The 17,509-nt window shown below is 49.2% G+C and overlaps 5 protein-coding genes across 5 annotated transcripts; 2 read left to right on the top strand and 3 right to left on the bottom strand.

The window, feature by feature from the left end:
* Positions 1-2,187: 2,187 nt before the first annotated feature.
* On the top strand, positions 2,188-5,868 carry UA08_00424 (hypothetical protein; the record flags this gene model as incomplete). Its single annotated transcript, XM_020260229.1, has 1 exon — positions 2,188-5,868. The coding sequence occupies one exon, from the start codon at positions 2,188-2,190 to the stop codon at positions 5,866-5,868; it is 3,681 nt and encodes a 1,226-aa protein (XP_020124540.1).
* A 430-nt stretch (positions 5,869-6,298) lies between these two features.
* Positions 6,299-7,798, bottom strand: UA08_00423 (hypothetical protein; the record flags this gene model as incomplete). The annotated part of the gene is made up of 1 exon (XM_020260228.1): positions 6,299-7,798. One exon carries the CDS (start codon positions 7,796-7,798, stop codon positions 6,299-6,301), a length of 1,500 nt encoding a protein of 499 aa, XP_020124533.1.
* Positions 7,799-8,418: 620 nt separating this feature from the next.
* UA08_00422 (hypothetical protein) lies at positions 8,419-13,884 on the bottom strand (the record flags this gene model as incomplete). The annotated part of the gene is made up of 6 exons (XM_020260227.1): positions 8,419-9,535; positions 9,608-12,270; positions 12,331-12,425; positions 12,514-13,326; positions 13,399-13,447; positions 13,534-13,884. The coding sequence occupies 6 exons, from the start codon at positions 13,882-13,884 to the stop codon at positions 8,419-8,421; spliced, it is 5,088 nt and encodes a 1,695-aa protein (XP_020124534.1).
* A 1,567-nt stretch (positions 13,885-15,451) lies between these two features.
* Positions 15,452-16,333, top strand: UA08_00421 (Structure-specific endonuclease subunit slx1; the record flags this gene model as incomplete). The annotated part of the gene is made up of 3 exons (XM_020260226.1): positions 15,452-15,696; positions 15,761-16,187; positions 16,253-16,333. The coding sequence occupies 3 exons, from the start codon at positions 15,452-15,454 to the stop codon at positions 16,331-16,333; spliced, it is 753 nt and encodes a 250-aa protein (XP_020124535.1).
* Positions 16,334-16,702: 369 nt separating this feature from the next.
* UA08_00420 (hypothetical protein) lies at positions 16,703-17,470 on the bottom strand (the record flags this gene model as incomplete). The annotated part of the gene is made up of 2 exons (XM_020260225.1): positions 16,703-17,268; positions 17,335-17,470. The coding sequence occupies 2 exons, from the start codon at positions 17,468-17,470 to the stop codon at positions 16,703-16,705; spliced, it is 702 nt and encodes a 233-aa protein (XP_020124536.1).
* Positions 17,471-17,509: the final 39 nt, after the last annotated feature.

Below are 17,509 nucleotides of genomic sequence, written 5' to 3'. Positions count from 1 at the left end.
ATAATCGGCCGGCCACATGGGCCTGGATCTTGCATGGTCTCGGAGGATCCGGTTAATTTGCCTGCCTACTCAAAGTGATAAGCAGAGCTAGTCGAGGAAAACGGTAGGAGATAGTGCATTGGAAGTTGATGTTCAATTGTTGTGGAACTGATCGTCCGCAAGCGGCCAGCGAGAGAATGTCGTCGTACGGAGAAAACGAAGACGACGAGCCCGCGCTAGTGTCACGTGCTGTTCCGGTGCCCTATTTACCCATTACTGACAACAGCCAAATGCTATTTACACTTGTTCTTGGCCGAATAGCTGCAAGTATATAGTAGCTTATATGACGTCGATGATTGACTCCTTCAATAATAAGACTTGTACTTTAATGCTACCGAGCATTCGAGCATGGATAAATATTTAGAGCGATCCCCAGAACTTCCTCTGTACAGATGTCGAGCCTAGAAACGAACAAAATGCAATACTGCTACAGCTAACATATTTGTCAATATTTGGAAGCATGTGTTTCTCAAATGGAAGAGTATATATATATGGGCTAACACCCAATCTTTGAAAACTTGCCACAGCTTCGCAAGTCTTCGATCAAAGGGTTCGTTGGCTTTCATGGACAACTGCATCGAACTTAAATCACTCGGAAGCAGACCAACTATCCTCTATTACGGACACGGGTTTGGTATTCGAGTCCTGGGATGCAAACATTCTAGCAGGGGATGGAAAACAGTATGAGAAACCCCGATTGAAGGTGTGATTTCGGTCTTACGACATAAAACTATGCATACATCTCGACGTAAGGCTCTGTCATATCCCTCAAAGGGCTGTCCTCCACTTGCAGTGATATAAATAGATTTCGCGAAACAATTGGCGAAACACGTCCTCTGGAATGTGGTGCTATTTCCGCATTTGGAAATGTACTTCTGCAACCGGGAGTACTAAATCCGAAGACGTCAGAATAAATATAGGTGCATCAACAAAATATCGGGTGCTAACAAAGTTCCTGAAACGGTTTCATTAAGGATGGTACGTTGCATTTCAAGAAATTTATGTTCTAAAGGGGTTAATGCCAAGTGCATTATTGCCATTCATAGATGGAGCAACTATCACTATATTGGGCATGCGTAGCGCCAAAGCAGGCCGCCTTGATTTGTCACCACTGCAAGCTTAACTAACCATTCCAAAGAATGCGAGACTTCCATCTACAGCAGACATGCCTTTGCACTCTCTCTCTCTCCGAGCAGTAAGTCGCGTTCCAACTCATCTCTTAAATGCAAACAAACAGCCTAATGCGCCCGAGAGCGCTTGGAACGGATCCTAAAAGCTCATTAATAGCGAAAATCGGAACGTAGTGACTGGTTTCGACGTGAATCCGAGCTCAGTAATATCCGTCGACAACCACGACCAACAATGGAGCGACAACCTTTTTGTCGTGCAAATAGGAGTTGTGCCGCGAAAGATACGAAGATACTGGTCCAGTTGCTGTCCAATTCGATGCTCGCTTTCCCCAATCCTTTACTTGTTGGAAACTGTGGTCAGTGTAGAGTGACTTGATTGACCGCAGCCTACTCCCAAGGTACAGACAAGATGTATTCAGGGCAGCGCAGATTGACAAAACCTGACTACTATTAATTGCTCGTAGAGAAGCTCGACATCAGTACTAGAGTTCGAAAAAACATGCTGTGAGAAAGGAAGTGCAGGTAGCTACGTCGAGGTTAAGCTTATCGATAGACAGCTCGCGCTAAACCCAAACAGGTGCAGCGTAAACACCGGGCACAAACATCCAGCCAAACACGGCAACGCTCGTTCGCTCTCCTCCTCACCGACTTCGCATCGCTACCTAACCAAGGCCTGGCGCATGAGTCTGGCCTCAACGTTTTATTTCTGGTCTGTCTGCTGGTCGCTTACAGAACAGCAGATGAACTGTGTGCGGACTGTCATTTTCTCCTAGAAGGTCGCTCATTATTATCTTTGTTATTGTATTCCCGCCCTTCCTCAGCTATCACATCCGCTCCGTCGCTCACTTGTACCCAAACCACGACAGCAACGAACGCTTACTCTCGTTTCCAATTACCTTTAGTGACCTGTAATCTGGGTCGCAGATACTCGAATTTTGGAGCAGTGCCAATTCAAGCTGGCACTGCAGCGCCGGGTTTTCTTCATATCGTTTCACAAGAGTCTTTTAAAGCGCTCGCCATGGCGCCCGGTCCGCCGTCGCTGCCAACCAAATTTCCATGCTGGTGTCGAGCAGTATATTCATGGGGAGGGGAATCGAAAAGAGATCTGGGGTTTGTGGAGGGGGATCTTATAGAATGCCTGAACGCTGGCGACGGGTCATGGTGGATGGGACGCTTGTTCCGCGATAAGAGGATGATGGGCTTGTTCCCCTCGAATTTCGTGGTTCTGCTCGGAGAGGATTTTGTTCCTGTGAGTCGATCCACGACAGACGTTTTGGCGCGAAATGATAGTGCAGATTCTCGCACTGTTAAAAAGCAACGAACGGTCTTCAGGAAACCATTTCAAGCGCACAAAGAGGCTGTCACTCCGGGAGAAGCGAATCGTCGAGCCAAGGAAAGACTGTCAGAGACACCCTCCACAGCAACATCGCGAGAGAATACACCTCCACGATCAAATATACCACAGAGACCTCCGCGGACCCCTGCAACTGCTTTTCGAGCCCGCGGCACACTGGCAAGATCGCCGTCGCGAATTGAGTCTCCAAGCCCTGCGGTTAAAGCTCGCGTGCGATCACCCTTGCCTCCAAGTCATGTCGATTCCTCGTCACAGTCCCCTTCATATGCAGTGTCTTCAGATACAGTGCCTCCAGATGTCTCCCAGCAACCTCCTGTCCGAGAAGAATCTCCTCCACCCCCACCTCCGCCTCCTCATCGCGTAGCAGTGAGAAGTCAGGCTCATCGTATAAGTATACCACCGCCTGCACCGATAGAAATGAATGATCGATTCACTATATTTGCCAAAACTCCCCCTCCAGATGACGCACCCCCTTCTCCAGCCGGATTCTCACCGGGACACTCCCCGGCAGGTCAGTCTTCAATCGGTCCGGGAAACACGCCGTCACCCTTACGGGATGCTATGGAAGACGTGATGACATCTTTGCAAGACATGGGTCTTCCTCGTGGTGCTCCATCTCCGTCACCAGTTCCGCAGTTTTCCAATCCTTGGTCACCGGATGCATACGACGAGTTTCGCACCTCTAGTCCACGGCCGATTCACGCGCGAGCTAATACGTCCTTGGGATTTGGTACAAATCAAGAACGAAATCTCGACGACGGAGAGAATGTTTATGGTAACCAGCACTCTCAGGATCAGCGACATCAGGATGGGCCTCCCCAATTCAACAATTATGTGCAGCGGATGGAAAATCGATTGAGACAACTGCACAATCAATCTGATCGATCTGTTCAGGATGATGAGCATGACATTGGTCCACCACCTCCGCCCAAGCAACATGAATACCAATTCAGACATGACTCAATCCCCGCCTCCCGTCCTCAGCTGCGCGGCCGCAAATCAGCTACAGAACTCAGCAAACAATTCTTAAATCGTACAATGACCAACAAATCGAGCACAACCAATTCTTCCAGCGGCGTGCAAAGCACTTTTACCGCGGATACAACCAGTACAAATACAACAGCCAGCTTGATGAGTGGTACATCAGCTGGCCAGTTCAGTGCAACAAGTGCTGGAAGCTTTGCAAGACATGCGAAATGGGGCAGCTTCTCAGCTGAGCGGCCAACAACGGCAATAGATGGCTTGAATAAAGGTATTTATAGTGATATTGATCGGCCAATAACTCCCATCAGTGGCATTTCGTACCATTCCAGCCACAATACCTCAAGGCAGGGAGCTCAGTCGGCTGTACCGTGGTCACCTAGCAAAGACATCAATGGCTCGCCTGGTGTGTTTGGTGGTCTTGCTACACCTAAAGTTAAAAAGAGCGGGTTTTTGAAACGATTCCTAGACTCTGCTAAAACTGGGGCCGCAACTGCTAGAAGCAGCATTCAGGTGCCACAAAGTGGAAGATCTCCGTCGCCCACAAAACATCGATTCACTCAGTCATTTGGCTCATCGCGTAATACGGAAAATACTGGTTTTCGAGACACGGAGCTGGGAGGTAATAGCCCCATTGACTGGGTACAGATTCGGCGTGATGTCAATCGTGCGAGTACACCAAGCCGAAATGAGCGAGTCGAGCGCGCTGAACGATGTCAAATGATGGATCACCCTGTCATTTACTCTGTGGAAGAGCTTCAAGAGACGGCTGAAGGAGACGAAAGCATTGACGGTCTTCCCCTTAGCGATCCTACAAATTGGGGTGCTATTAATCTTGGGCTAGTTGACAAAAGCGCTCGTTTCATCAACAACCTGCCACCCTTGACAAACGCTGCTAGTTTAGCTCAAGGCTATGTTTGCCGGCCTTATAAGAGCGATGTACAGCGCCTGCGGGCCATTTTTACTTGGGTCAGCGAAAAGATTGCATGGGAGGAACCCGTGGACGAAAATGAGGTAGACTTGAAAAGAGTGATCAATATGAAACGCGGAAGTGCTCAGGAGGTTGCCTTTCTCGTCAAGGAGATGTGCTCAGCTGTTGGATTGCATGCTGATGTCATAAAAGGCTATTTGAAAAGCCCTGGAGAACTTTTGGACTTGGGCGCTTTGTCTCGCCCGAACCACTGGTGGAATGCTATATTGATTGATGGCGAATGGCGGATCATGGACTGCTCCCTGGCAGGTCCAACGAACCCTCAGCGTAGTCAAATAGTCACCACGACTTCTCACCATGCTGAGAGCTGGTACTTCCTTGCTCGTCCCTTGGAAATTTGTTATACGCATATACCTTTACATCCGGAAGAACAACACATTTGCCCTCCCATTTCCCCAGATGTTCTCTTGGCTCTTCCTACCGTCAGCCCAGCGTTTTTCAAGAATGCAATGCACATGCCGGATTATGATACAAGTTTTTGTCACCTGGAAGGTCTCGATGTTCTGCAGTTGCGCATCCTCGTCCCTCCTGACGTCGAATGCGTCGCTGAAGTCGAAGCACCAGCTTTCGCTCGTGATCTCGATGGCGACTGGTTTGAAAGTGGAGATATTGTGCGCAAACGTGCGATCGCTCAACCCGACTGGATTCGTGGTCAGAAACGTTTCACCGTCAAGGCACTCCTGCCTGGTGATGAAGGACAAGGAGTGCTCAAGATCTATGCCGGCAAAAAGGGGTTGATGCATTCAAACAGGGATATTCCCCATCCTCTTGCGGTCACACTACCAATTCTTCATACTGGAGAAAATCCTCCGTACGAATTCCTGCTACGACACCCAACGCCACATGCGCAGCGACATGATATCTATGTCATTCAGCCGCAGTGCGGAAGACTGGCTATTAACAACACATTTGTATTTGCGGTCCGTCAACATCCTTCAGCGCCTTTTTCGAAGTCGAGCAGCGGCGAGATTCCTGTTGACGGACGTGCGTCACCAATAATGCGCCCTTCGAGTGCCATGAGCGTGGTGTCTAGTAGTTATGGAGGATCTGTAGCTTCTACCACGTCCCTGGATGCCTTTACCGCAAATACATCCATTGTGTCATCGAACAAGTCGACATCAAATCCGCATCGAGAGAAGCCGGCTAAGCTGGCGATACAATCGCCATCCGGGAAGATTCTGCGTCTGATGCGCAAGGCAGACCACATGATTAGCACGAGCAACAATAACCCCGACTCTCTGACTGAGGGCACACCGGACGGCAGTGTATGGGAAACAGTTATAAAGGTTGGAGAGCGAGGCGTTTGGCGCGGTCTTGTTTTGGCTGATCGCAGCGCGCGTTGGTGCGTGTTCTGCGAGTGGGAGTGCTATTGATATATATTAATCTGCATACAACTTGGAGGCGTCATCCTATTTTCTTTCTGTCTAGAATTCTAAACGGGGTTGGAGGGGGGGGGGGATTGTCTTTATTTCTTTTTGTTTTTTTTTTTTTTTTCAATTCATTCATACATTGGCCAGAGAGGGCGTTGACAGAGCGAAATCCAGTTGTCTATTCCATCATTTCAATAGCGGCAGTGTTTGGACTCTTTTTTCTTATGTTTTGTTTCATATGCATACTATATCTGTTAGGATGCATCAATCGTCATGTTCGTTCTTGTTCGTGGTATGGAGACCAATCGGTGGTATTGCGTCCAAGTACCTAGGTACTTAATCATCTGTTTTATTTTTTAAAAAAAGAAAATTGATAAAATGAACAAAATTCCAAGACTCAACGTTCAATAATTGTTGCACAAGGGTTTTATATTCAGCTTTTAACCGATTCCCTCAGCAATGGCGCGACTTGCTTCCTACTCTTAGCTAAATTTCCCTGTTTCCAAACAAACAAATCTCCCGTATATTCTTGGCTGCCCTCAGCAGGGAAGCCATTCCATTTCTGCAAATCCAATTGCTCCTTTGCAGCGCACATGAACTTCTGGGTATATGCATCGGAGTCACCATTGAGTCCCCAAACAAGCAGTTCTCTTGCAAAACGTCCTGCGTCGTCGCCATTAGCATCTTCTGAGGTGAATGCCGTCATCACAGATGCCACATCTAGATGCTTCCCAGTCGCGAATTTCTTCAGCTTGTTCAAGAACGGCTGCAGGTTCTGGTCCTTTGATTTGTTGTCGTCCTCTTCATTCGCCTTACTGACGATCCATTCCAGTGGACGTACAACACTAGCGATTCCAATGGCTCTTTCCTCGCCTGAAGGAGTAGACTCAACCCAGTCTTTATAGTCTCGACCAAGGATCTCTTCAACAGTTAGCCAGTCCAGACTATGGGCTTTCGCATAACTAATATGTTCAAAGAATGAATCGCGATTCCATTTCTTTCCTGCACCGGGGGTGGAGGACAATGAAATTCTTTCCGTGAGGAATGAAACCGCTTCCCGATCGACATCAGTTACTTTCCCTTCCGCTGTGAGGTTGGTAGTGTCAATCAGGATTGCTGCGAGAGCAAGTTTGGCAACTTGTATATCCCCATGATCATCTTCGTCATCGCGTCTCTCAGCTTCCAGAGCGAGCAATGAGGGCCATAAACCGCGCTTTTGGATCTCGCAAATGACTGAACTGGTGCATGAGCCGGGACCAAGTTCGATAATCCGCGGATTCCCCTCTGGCAGATTTCCCAATGGAGGCACAAAGCCTTCGTCGACATGATGATCAATGCATCCGGTGACAGAGAACGTAGCAAGATCAGAAAGACCATCTATTGAGCCTTTCCCTCTACCCGATGCCTTATGCGGGAGACTGTTCCAATCCACTAAGACGCAGTCCAGTTCCAGTTTCGAGTTCTGACCGTCACCCTTGTTGCCCTCGTCATCCGCAGCTGATAAAAGTGCATCGCGCAGATCGGCCACAGTCACTATGTGCTCTTTGAGCAATTTCACAATGCCATCTCTATCGGCATTCTTCCCTTCAGGCACCGGTGCAGATGCAGATTGTGGAGATGAAAGGGAATGCTCCAAGGCACAAGCAAACTCTGGCCTTAACCTCCTCAGCTCCGGCCCACTGGGCACATCCGGCAAATTCACCAGGGGTACGTAGCCTCGTCTATCTTTATCAGTTCGCGAGAAGAAGTACGAGTAGACAATAGCAGAGATCATAGAATCCAGGTCTGCGGACTGGTTGCCCAACACATACACCGGAGTGTGCCCATTTCTTGTTGTGGGCAGAAAATGGCGGCGGGCGTGTTTGAGAAAGGGCAGAAGGCCTGGGAAATGCGTGTTTGAGTGGCCCAGATTCAAGTAGACATCTGGAGGCATTGCTGTGGTGCTTGGCTATAGCAATAACACTCAGAACATGGGGGAGGTATTCACGCTCCTCAAATGGATGATTTATGAAGGAACATTAAATGTCGGCTGATGTCATTTTCAATACCGAAGTTAAATATGCATGCCGCGTCCCTGCCCGAAATTTAAGGCATAAATTTCCAAGGTGCGTTCAGCCACATTCAACCAGATAGCTCGATTAAGACTGTAGTAATACATTTCAAAAGATATTGATATATTGATACAATAAAAAAGAAAGAAAAAAAACTTGAAAGAAATCCCCTCATCGCACACCAGAGAAAGAACAGAGAGAGGTGATAACAAGCAATTAAACGTCGAAGATGAAATCAATCAGCTTCCAACAGAGCAAGCCATCGTCAACAGGAGAAGCAAAGCAACAGAAAAAATTGAATGAAAAGGACATCATCGTGCCCACAAATCCAGATAAATTTTAAACGCCAAAGGTATTGTTTCTAGTTTCCACGCCCAACACCCAACGAGAAAAGCGAATGCGCGTCCTAGTAAAGTCACCACCTCATATCGTGCATCCGAAAGCGAAATAAAACGCCGAAATGTTGTTTGGACCAGCCCCTATTAATTTACACTAAATCTTCTCAGAAGCCATCTCCGCCTCCATCGGGATTGTCAACATCATCTCCGGGACGGGATGTTTCGCCGCCATCAGCCTCATTGTTGGAGTCGTATCTTTCACTCCCGTTACTGACATCAAGAGCCTCCAGGGCTTCATTCGCATGTGTGTTTTCCATTGGTTCAACTGCCTCAGGCTCTTCGTTGGTCAGATCAGCAAAGACGTCAGTTATCTCTTGACGAGTTGGGCTGCTGCTGAAAGGATTGCCAGTACCGATGTCTACCCCAGAAGCGCTCTCTTGTGGGTCTCGGAAAACAGAAGGTTCGGTAAATAATGGCTGGTCCACACCGCGTGGCGGCGAACGGGAATCAAATGTTGAAGCTTGCCCGGGAAGAGTTTGAGAAAGGAAAGGAGAGGCAGGCTCGGGGGTAGATGAGAGTCTAAATGATGGACTGGAATCTTGACCAAGATTGGCATAGCCACCAGTGAAAAAAGGCGTAGACGAGGTCCCTAGACTGGCTCCGTTGCTTCCAGAGGCCTCCTCTTGATACTCAGTTGCTGTGCCACCATCTGCAGACTGCAGTGCCCGACTCGATTGTGATGCATCGACAGACTTGCGTTTGGCATGGTGACTTGATTTTGGTCTGAGGTGGGGCGGCAGATCTTCAACACGATCAATGCCTAACTGAGCCATTATCTTTTGACTCTTCGTAGGTCGGGGTTTACGTGTCGAAAGCGACTGTTCCAAAATTGGAGGCGGCTCTGGAGCCACCGGTGCCCATTTATGGATTTCCTGCCGGAAAAAGTTCGTTTCGTAAGCAAGCAGCACTTCGGCCCCTTCAATCTTGCGAAGATAGAATATCAAAGTTGGCACTTCTTCGCTGGTTGTGCAAGCCGCATTTGTGAAACTGTGGAGGAACTCTCTGAATTGTGTGGCTTGTTGGACAATCTTGTTCAAGATCTCTTCTTCATCAGGTTGGAATGGGAGGTTTGCAATTTCCGCCTGCCAGTCTTGCAGATCCTCTAGCTTTGGGCGCGCGGCATCACGAGGAATTTTCCGTCGCCAATCGCAAATCGGACATGTATACTTGTCAAACTCCTTAACCTTTCCTCGTGCAATCTTCAAGCATTTACCGTGATACCTATGGAAAGTCAGCAACAGTGATGGCTTTTTATGGTTATATTTTTTTTATCAAGAGTTGAAAACAACTCACCACTCATGACAGAGTTCGCATTCAATCATCATCCCGGCTTCCGGTTGCCTGCAAATACAGAATACATCTCTCTTGCGCGATTTAGCTTCCCACCAGTTCGAATGCGTATTTTCTAAAAGGCCATCAGGGGTGTTGTCACGAGAGGCGGGTTCGACAGGCGGACGACATCGATCTTCCAAATCAAAGCACGAAGCATTCTTTCTCTCCACGTACTCCATGTATGATTTCAGGATATGTAGTGGGGCATTTGCTTTGCCAAAAAGCTTTTTGCCTTTGCGCATCCAGTCCTCGTGATGTTTCTGTTCACGTTCCAGGTCGATAGCCCCCATCGGCCTGCTATTCAACTGATCTAGTGACTCTATAAGCTCGCGAACTTCTCTGTAGCTAGGTCGCTTGCGAATGTCTGGGTCTTGGGAACGCTCATAAAGAGTGCGAATATGCTTCTGAGCATCCCGCTGTTTAGTCAGAATAGCCTCGACCTGCGCAAGCGTCTCTGAAGATACAGGAAATCTTGATGCTTGCGCAGATAGGGCTTCCAACTGCACATAATGGACGGCCTCCACAGAGATCAGCTCTTTGGCCTTGGCTTCCCAAGCTTCACCAAGCTGCCGCAAATCTTTGAAGTGAAGCAGGTCCTGGTCGTTGTCAGTGAGTCCTAACTCTTCACCTTGCTGAATGAATTGATCGACATCGTTGAAAGTAAGGCGTTGGTTGCGTTTTATGCGAGATTGTTCCTTCCATTTCATTTGCTGGAGCATGGTTTCCAATTGCTCAACTTCTGGCAAGTCCACATTGAAATTCCGGCTAGACTCCACCAATTCCTCAACCTCGGAAACCGAACGATTTTTGTTTTCAAGAGCGAGACGGACCCCTAAGCGGAATTTCTCGATTTCGTGCGTCTTTTCTTCCAATGCCGCCATCTGTGGACAGTCGAAGGATAGTTTATCAGCCTCTGAAAGTAGAGCGTGGATATTTTCCACTCTGCGAAGCTCACGGTCGCGTTCTTCAAGCTGTGCGGCTTTGGAAGTGCCTTTACGCCAGGCTTTCTCATTCTTTCTGCGGTTCTGTTGCTTCCGCGTGATATAGTTATTTGCTTCTTCTACCCACTTGTCGCACCGCTGAACGAAAGCCGCCAGGTCTTGCAGACCGGGCAGGTGATAAGGGATTTTCTCACCTTCACTTAGAAGACTATGGAGGACCTTCAACTGAGGTTTTGCTTCATCCTCTAAAACCTTATCCAACTTCTCATTCCACGCTTCAGGAATCTTAGCGCGATCCTGCACCTTTTGTAGTAGATTTCGCAGCGATTCGTCTGTCATCCGGTATCGCAGCGTATGATTTGGACCCATCATCTTTTGCCCCAGAGTTTCGTCGCAACAATCATAGATATCTGCATGAATGAGACAAACTGTTTTTCCAGACTTGTCGCAGCGAAATTGAGTAAGGTAGGCATATGCTTTGCAGTAATGACATTGATGATCTTCCTCGGCGAGGTCCTGTTCATCCACCACAAATTTCATCTTGCACTCTGCATCCGCAGACCAATCATCGCCGCTGAACTTACAATGATGTGAAGAAGCTGCGCAATGGGCGGCCAAGAAATTTGCACGATCTGAGGCTTCACGACCAGCGGCCCGTTCCAAGGCCGGTGCAAGCCATTTTGCAGTTTTAATGGAGGAATCTCTAGCTGCAGCTGTCAGTAGCAGTTCATCATGCGAGAAACACGGTTGCCTTCTAAAGGCCTGTAATCGCTCAACTCCAAGAGCACCAAAAGGCTCCCAGTCCGTCGGAGCGAAGTTGACCGCTTCATTGAAGTTGAACCCGTGATTAAATCCAGCATGGTATGCCTGGGGAAACGTAATAACAAACTGGCCAGCTCTTTGGTCGAGCGCGTAGACGTTGACTCCTGCCTTCTTAAGTTGGTCTGGTGGCAGAAGCGTGACCAACTGGAACAGGAGGTCTGGCTGCGTTTCAAAGAGTTCTGGGACTGCCTGCCGCATAGCTTCTTCGAAAGCTTCCGCATCACTCCCTGGTATGCCGTACCATGTCTTGGTGGCGCCAAAATGTTGATAATTGGCAGAGTAGGCGTAATGGTCCTCATTGTGCCAGCAGAAGGTAGAGAAACACATTCCGACGTAAACCCATGGTACGGTCATGCCCGAGATATCGGACTTGATATGTTTGAACAAAGATTCCCCGTAGAATGGGAGCACGTTCAAGTTCCAGGGATCCTGAGAATACGGATCCAGAGGATTCCTCTCAACAGTCGGAAAGCCACTTCCGTGAGTCGTAGAATGAATATCGGCCCCGTACTCGACTTCCACCGTTTCCGTAAGACTCTCCACCAGCCTCCAAAACTCACGCTCGACGTCGTCTTCGGTTTCACGGCGCTGAGTATTTAGGACAGGGTCAAATGGCATGCGAGGAGCAAAATAGTTCTTCTTGAAAGAATTCGCTTTCTCTTGGAATTGTTTTAGTGAATATACTCCACCTTCCTCAAAGCCAAATTCACCGGTGCCAACAAGACACTTGGGGCAATGCCAATCATAGTCCGGGTCAGCGTTCAACGGGTTCTCAAGACAAGCTTTGTGATATCCATTTTCACAACTATCGCACACAAAGATAGTCTGCGGGTTGTCTGCTTTGCCGCATGCTTCGCACTTCTGTTTAATATTCGTTAGCTTTGGGTGAGAAATTGAGGTTGAAAAGGTAAGTGGGCATACATCGCCTGTTTTGCGCGTGCCGCTCTTAGCTTTCCCCTTTGGCGGCGTCGGACGAAGAAGACTCATGTGCGAACCGGCAACTGTAGGAACGCCATCTACAAAAAGCCATCAGTTAACAAGAGACCGAACACAGCCGCATAGCAGTAGTAGTATCAGTATGTTTATAGTAGTTGGTATACTAACCTTTTCGGAGTCTTTTGCTTCTCCGGCCTGAGCTGTCAAGATCGGCGGACTCACTCTGCGAGTCGGCAGCAAAACTGTCATGGCTTATAGTCCGTTTGAGGGGATGAGAGGTATGCCCATTGGTGATAGGTGTCTGTTTCGCGTCAACGAGATCCTTGCCGGGATGCGGGGCGATGCTCTTTGGGGTGGATGAGCCGTTCTCATTCTCTCTCTTGATTTGAGGTGCACTATTCACTGCAGCAAATGACGGTGAACGATTAACGGGAGTGAAGCCCCCGGGTCTGTTGACCGCAGTGAAGCCTGGGGCGGGCCGAATAGGGACCTCGGCAGGTGTCTGCTGTTCTGGCGCTCCATCAGACTCAATCGAGGCATTTAGGATGTTTGAAGCCCTGATGGCGGGGGACTCAGGTCGCGGAATTGACGGTGTGGTCGACATGGGTCGCTTAGCTGCTGGAGAACGATTGGGGGACGGTGTGTACGGTCCACCTTGTTCGACTTCGAGCTGCTGTTGTACGCCGGGCTTAGCGACACGGAGATACTCTTCGTAAGGTTGAAGCCACCGCTGGTATGAATTTTTTAGCGATGTCGAAAGCGATGACATGATCTTTCCGCTATATCCTAGATCGCGACCGATCTCGGCCCATTTTTTCAACTTGCAGACTTGATCAAAGCCGCCGCGAACCTCGACAGCTTTCTTCAATTTGTATAGGTCCAGGGGTCTCTTGTCGACGCTAGGAAAGCGATTGAGGTTGGTGCCATGCTGTTTATGGAATTTGGCCAGTTGGTCAAGGTAGTTTAAGTTCGCTCGGGTGCCTTGGTCTGAGTTAGAACACGGGCTCTGGGGATATGCATAGGAAGGAGGATTTGTTGAAGGTTGCGACATACCTCCTTCGACCGAGTTGAGTTCTTGACGGCGAGTTTTGAAATGGAATCTCTGCAGTTTCATGTTTCGTCAGCATTCTAAGTTCTAGGCTCAAGCTTCGCTCGCCTTTCGAGAGCTGTAGCAAAATGAACACGCACCTCAGTGTCGACTGCGAATGGGGGGTTCCAGTTTTCGGGAGGAATAATCCTGCAAATACCATATTTAGCCCCCTCTGGTGCGATTTTTCGGATGTACTCGTTCGGATCCTTGAATTCCTCTTCGGTAGGGCGGTAAGTAGGAGCTTCCGGTAAGCCATGTGCACGAATACGATTCGTCGGTTCTCGTGCAGCACTCGGCTGACCACGTCGCTCGACGGTAGAGAGATCCAAGGGCGCTGAGCGTCGAGCGCTCAATGGCACATTGTGACCGTAGGAAGGGTACGAGACGTTTGGGCGCTGGCGGGGGGTGGTCGATTGCGCATTCGCTCCTGTAGTCGCAGGAGCCACCATTTCTCGCTCAAATTGCTTGACTCGCTCGGAGCGGCGCTAGATGGAAATGTAAAAGGAACCGTGGAAGAAGCTGATGCCGCGTCTATCAAGGGTGGAGATGTTGATAGGGCGGCATTGGACAAGGTAGTCCTGGGCAGTGAAGGGTATGCGAGAAAAGACGCTGGTCGGATATGCCACGTCAAAATCAAAAGAAGGGGGGATCCCAGATACGAAGAATGAGAGGGATGGAGTATCTCAAACGAGGAGTAACACAAAGTAGAACGAGGAGAAAGAAAGATATGAGGACTAACACGCAGCGTCGACGCCAGAAGGACTGAGGCAGCAGGTAGTCAAAAGTCCCCAAGGATGGACAGATAGGTGGATAGACGCCTCAGCCAGCGGGGAAGAGGAAAAGATTGATTGGAGCAGCAGGAGGAGAACACAGCTGGGTAGCTAGTTGGGTATGGGGAGACAAGTGAAGGTGTTGACTCGGAGAAAGAAATAATATCGCAAGGAAGGAAGGAAACCGAGAGTGGCCGGCGACGGGGCAGGCAGCGGGAGGTTAGCTGTACCCCATTGGGAATTTTCTACATGCGCGGATGTGATAGGTGCCTTGGGTGGCCCTCCCTCCGGCCGGCACCACAGAACACTCCAGCAATACGCTTGTTGTCTTGTGCTGATTGTGGGTGTGGTCGCTTTGCATGCTACTTTGCCTATCTATCTATCTATCTATCTATCTATCTTTTTTGTTTTTTGTTTTTCTTTTGCTGCTGCGGCGTCCAAGGGGCCATGCCTGGGCGGATTACATAACGAGAGATTTTGCCGTAACCAGTTAGAGCGATCGATCATTGATAATAAGCATATAACTTATGCTTCTTCCAACGTGCCTGCAAACGGAAAGTCGGGACCGGACAGCAACTACTGAAGACAAGCTGTGCGGCTACAGGAACCGACATGGCAGTGCAGGTTCCTTTTTTTTGTTTGCTTTCTTTGATGGGGTTGGGATGATGACAGGTGCTTCTCACGACTTCTCCCACTAGTCGTCTGGTCGTACCATTGGAACCAGAAAGCCAATCAGACGAGCTCTTTCTTTTTTTTTGTCCGCGCCAGTCACGTGGTACTTGATATTTGTTCCGAGAACAAGACTAACGAAGATAATAATGGCCAGCACGAACGGATTCCGCGCATCAGGCCACGCTGACTGCGCAGAGGGAGAGAGCGTGTGTTCCTCAGGCAGAGACGTATCGCTTGCCCCACCCAGCCCGGTTTGGCTGGTTTAGACCGGCCCGCATCACGTGTTCTCTGGCGGTATGGATCATGCAACGGCTGCAACGTTATGGATGTCTTCCTTGTATGGATGCATGCATTGTCGATGACTCTCGTACGTATGAGCACGCTGGATGCTCATATATTTCATGGCGACAAGCTGTACTTGCCTGCAGCTACTGGACAGGTTATCTTTAGCTGCCTAAATCGGCTAGCCTGAATAGGACTAGCGCAACGCGGCGGTTGCCCTGGCCGGCCAGGGCTGGCTGCCGTCGATGATGGAACAACCGTAAACAATAATATAACAAGAACCAGCAGCATAATGTCGAAAGAATCTGGTCAAGTCAACCCCATTCCCGCCTTCAATTGCTGCTATCTTCTGCGGTCGTCGAAAAGGCCCGACTGCTTGTACATTGGCTCGACGCCTGACCCAGCTCGACGCCTAGCGCAGCATAATGGAGTCACCAAAGGAGGTGCAAAGCGGACCAAGGCTGAGGCGATGCGGCCGTGGGAAATGATAGCAATAGTCGAGGGTTTCACGAGCCGAACGGCCGCCTTACAGTTCGAGTATGTTTCTATTCTCAGTTCAATGGAACCCTAACACCCTGTACTGAACGGTATACTTCTACAGATGGTCATGGCAGCATATGCACAGAACTCGGCACATAGATGCCGTCGAGACTGATGAATTAACTCGAAGAAAACGCATCACAACCCCCGTTGACAAGGGCTCTGGTATATGCCACTCCCCAATGAAGATTCTGGGCAATCTGCATCAACTTTTACGTTCTCCTTGCTTCAGGACGTGGCCTCTGACGGTGCGGTTTCTGTCGAGAGAGGCGTATACTCACTGGCAACTCTGGAACGAGCGCGCCGATGGTCTACTTTCGGATCATATGCAAATCAAACTAGACTTTCATTCCGGGGGCGCCAGCGTATTCAATCCACAGCGTCCCGTCAACGACATGACTCATATCGATGCGACTTATACGGGCATCAAGGAGCATCTAGAAAAATCGACTTTGCTGTTGGATGATTCCCGCTTGCCATCGTGTCAAGTATGTAAGGAGTTATTATCTGTAAACAATGATATTATAGTGGTCTGTTTGCAACCTAGATGTAGCTCTACATCGCACGTCAAATGCCTATCCCAGTTATTCCTGGAGCAGGAAGGGAGCTCTCAGTTGGTGCCGATCCTGGGTGAATGCCCGGCGTGCAAACAACATGTCTCATGGGCAGCGCTTATGAAAGAACTCAGCCTGCGACTTCGGGGTCAAAAAACTGTCGCAAAACTCTTGAAAACAGATCGCAAACGCAAGAACAATCCCGGAAGCAGGAAATTATCCAAGTCCAGTCGAGGAACTTCAAAACCAGATGCATATGTACTCGATGACGACGATCTGGATGAGAACTGGATAAACACAGTAAACGTCGACTCCGAGTCAGAAAATGTTGACCCTGGAGCCACAGAGAAAAAGGTTTTAGATTCACGGGTGGAAATAGTAATCGAGGACAGCGAAGCAGAAGATCTTGATTGAAAGCTCAACGAGCTGGCGTGAGCCCCATATCATTCTTATCGGGCAGATGGGCTATCCCCCGTGGGAACAAATGTCCATGGCCCAAGCTTTTTCAAAGGGCCTATTGAGTCGACATTCTTCATGCACTCAAGGACCGGTTCGAGGATATCTTGTGCAACCTCGTCGACAGGCCTTCCGGCATCAATGACACAGATCTCGTCATTATGTGGAAGATCCAGCAATGAGAGGAACAAATCTCTCACCCGTCGCTGCATACAGTCGGTCTCGTATCGCTCAACACCGTAGCCCCCCCTCTTGGCGGCGTCTTCGGGGGAAATACTCAGGAACAGACAAAGGTCCGGACGAGGCAGTCCAACCTCCGGCTGCCATGCCCAGTGGAGCGACAAGTTTGGATTGCCCTTGGAAGCAGAGTACACGGCTCCGGAGTATGAATACCGGTCTACAATCACCGTGACGCCGTCGGCGATGTCGTCTTGGATGCTCTGTGCCACCTCCCACCGGTTGGCAGAGAAGAGCAAATGTATGGAATGGTCATCTAGTTGCGACTGACCGCGCAGGTAGCTATCAATCTGTTTGCCAATGGGTGTGCTTCGGTCTTTTTCTCCGCGGTTTTGTTTTAGTTTAGCTTTAGTCTGAGAAAATTGAACACAGCCAGTGTGATTCTCACCTGGAAACCGAATGTACTTGGTCTTGTAGTTCAGGGCTAGCAGGCTGCGATAGAGCAGCTCGCACTGGCTGGACTTTCCCGCGCGGTCCAGCCCTTCCACCACCACCAAAGCCCCGCGTCTGCCCTTCTCAGCCATGATCAATCAATCAACAAGTCCAGCAATTAATCCGTGATT

The sequence above is a fragment of the Talaromyces atroroseus genome (genome assembly GCF_001907595.1).
Source record: "Talaromyces atroroseus strain IBT 11181 chromosome Unknown scaffold_0, whole genome shotgun sequence".
Lineage (NCBI taxonomy): Eukaryota > Fungi > Ascomycota > Eurotiomycetes > Eurotiales > Trichocomaceae > Talaromyces > Talaromyces atroroseus.
This window is presented reverse-complemented; position numbering and strand designations above follow the sequence as displayed.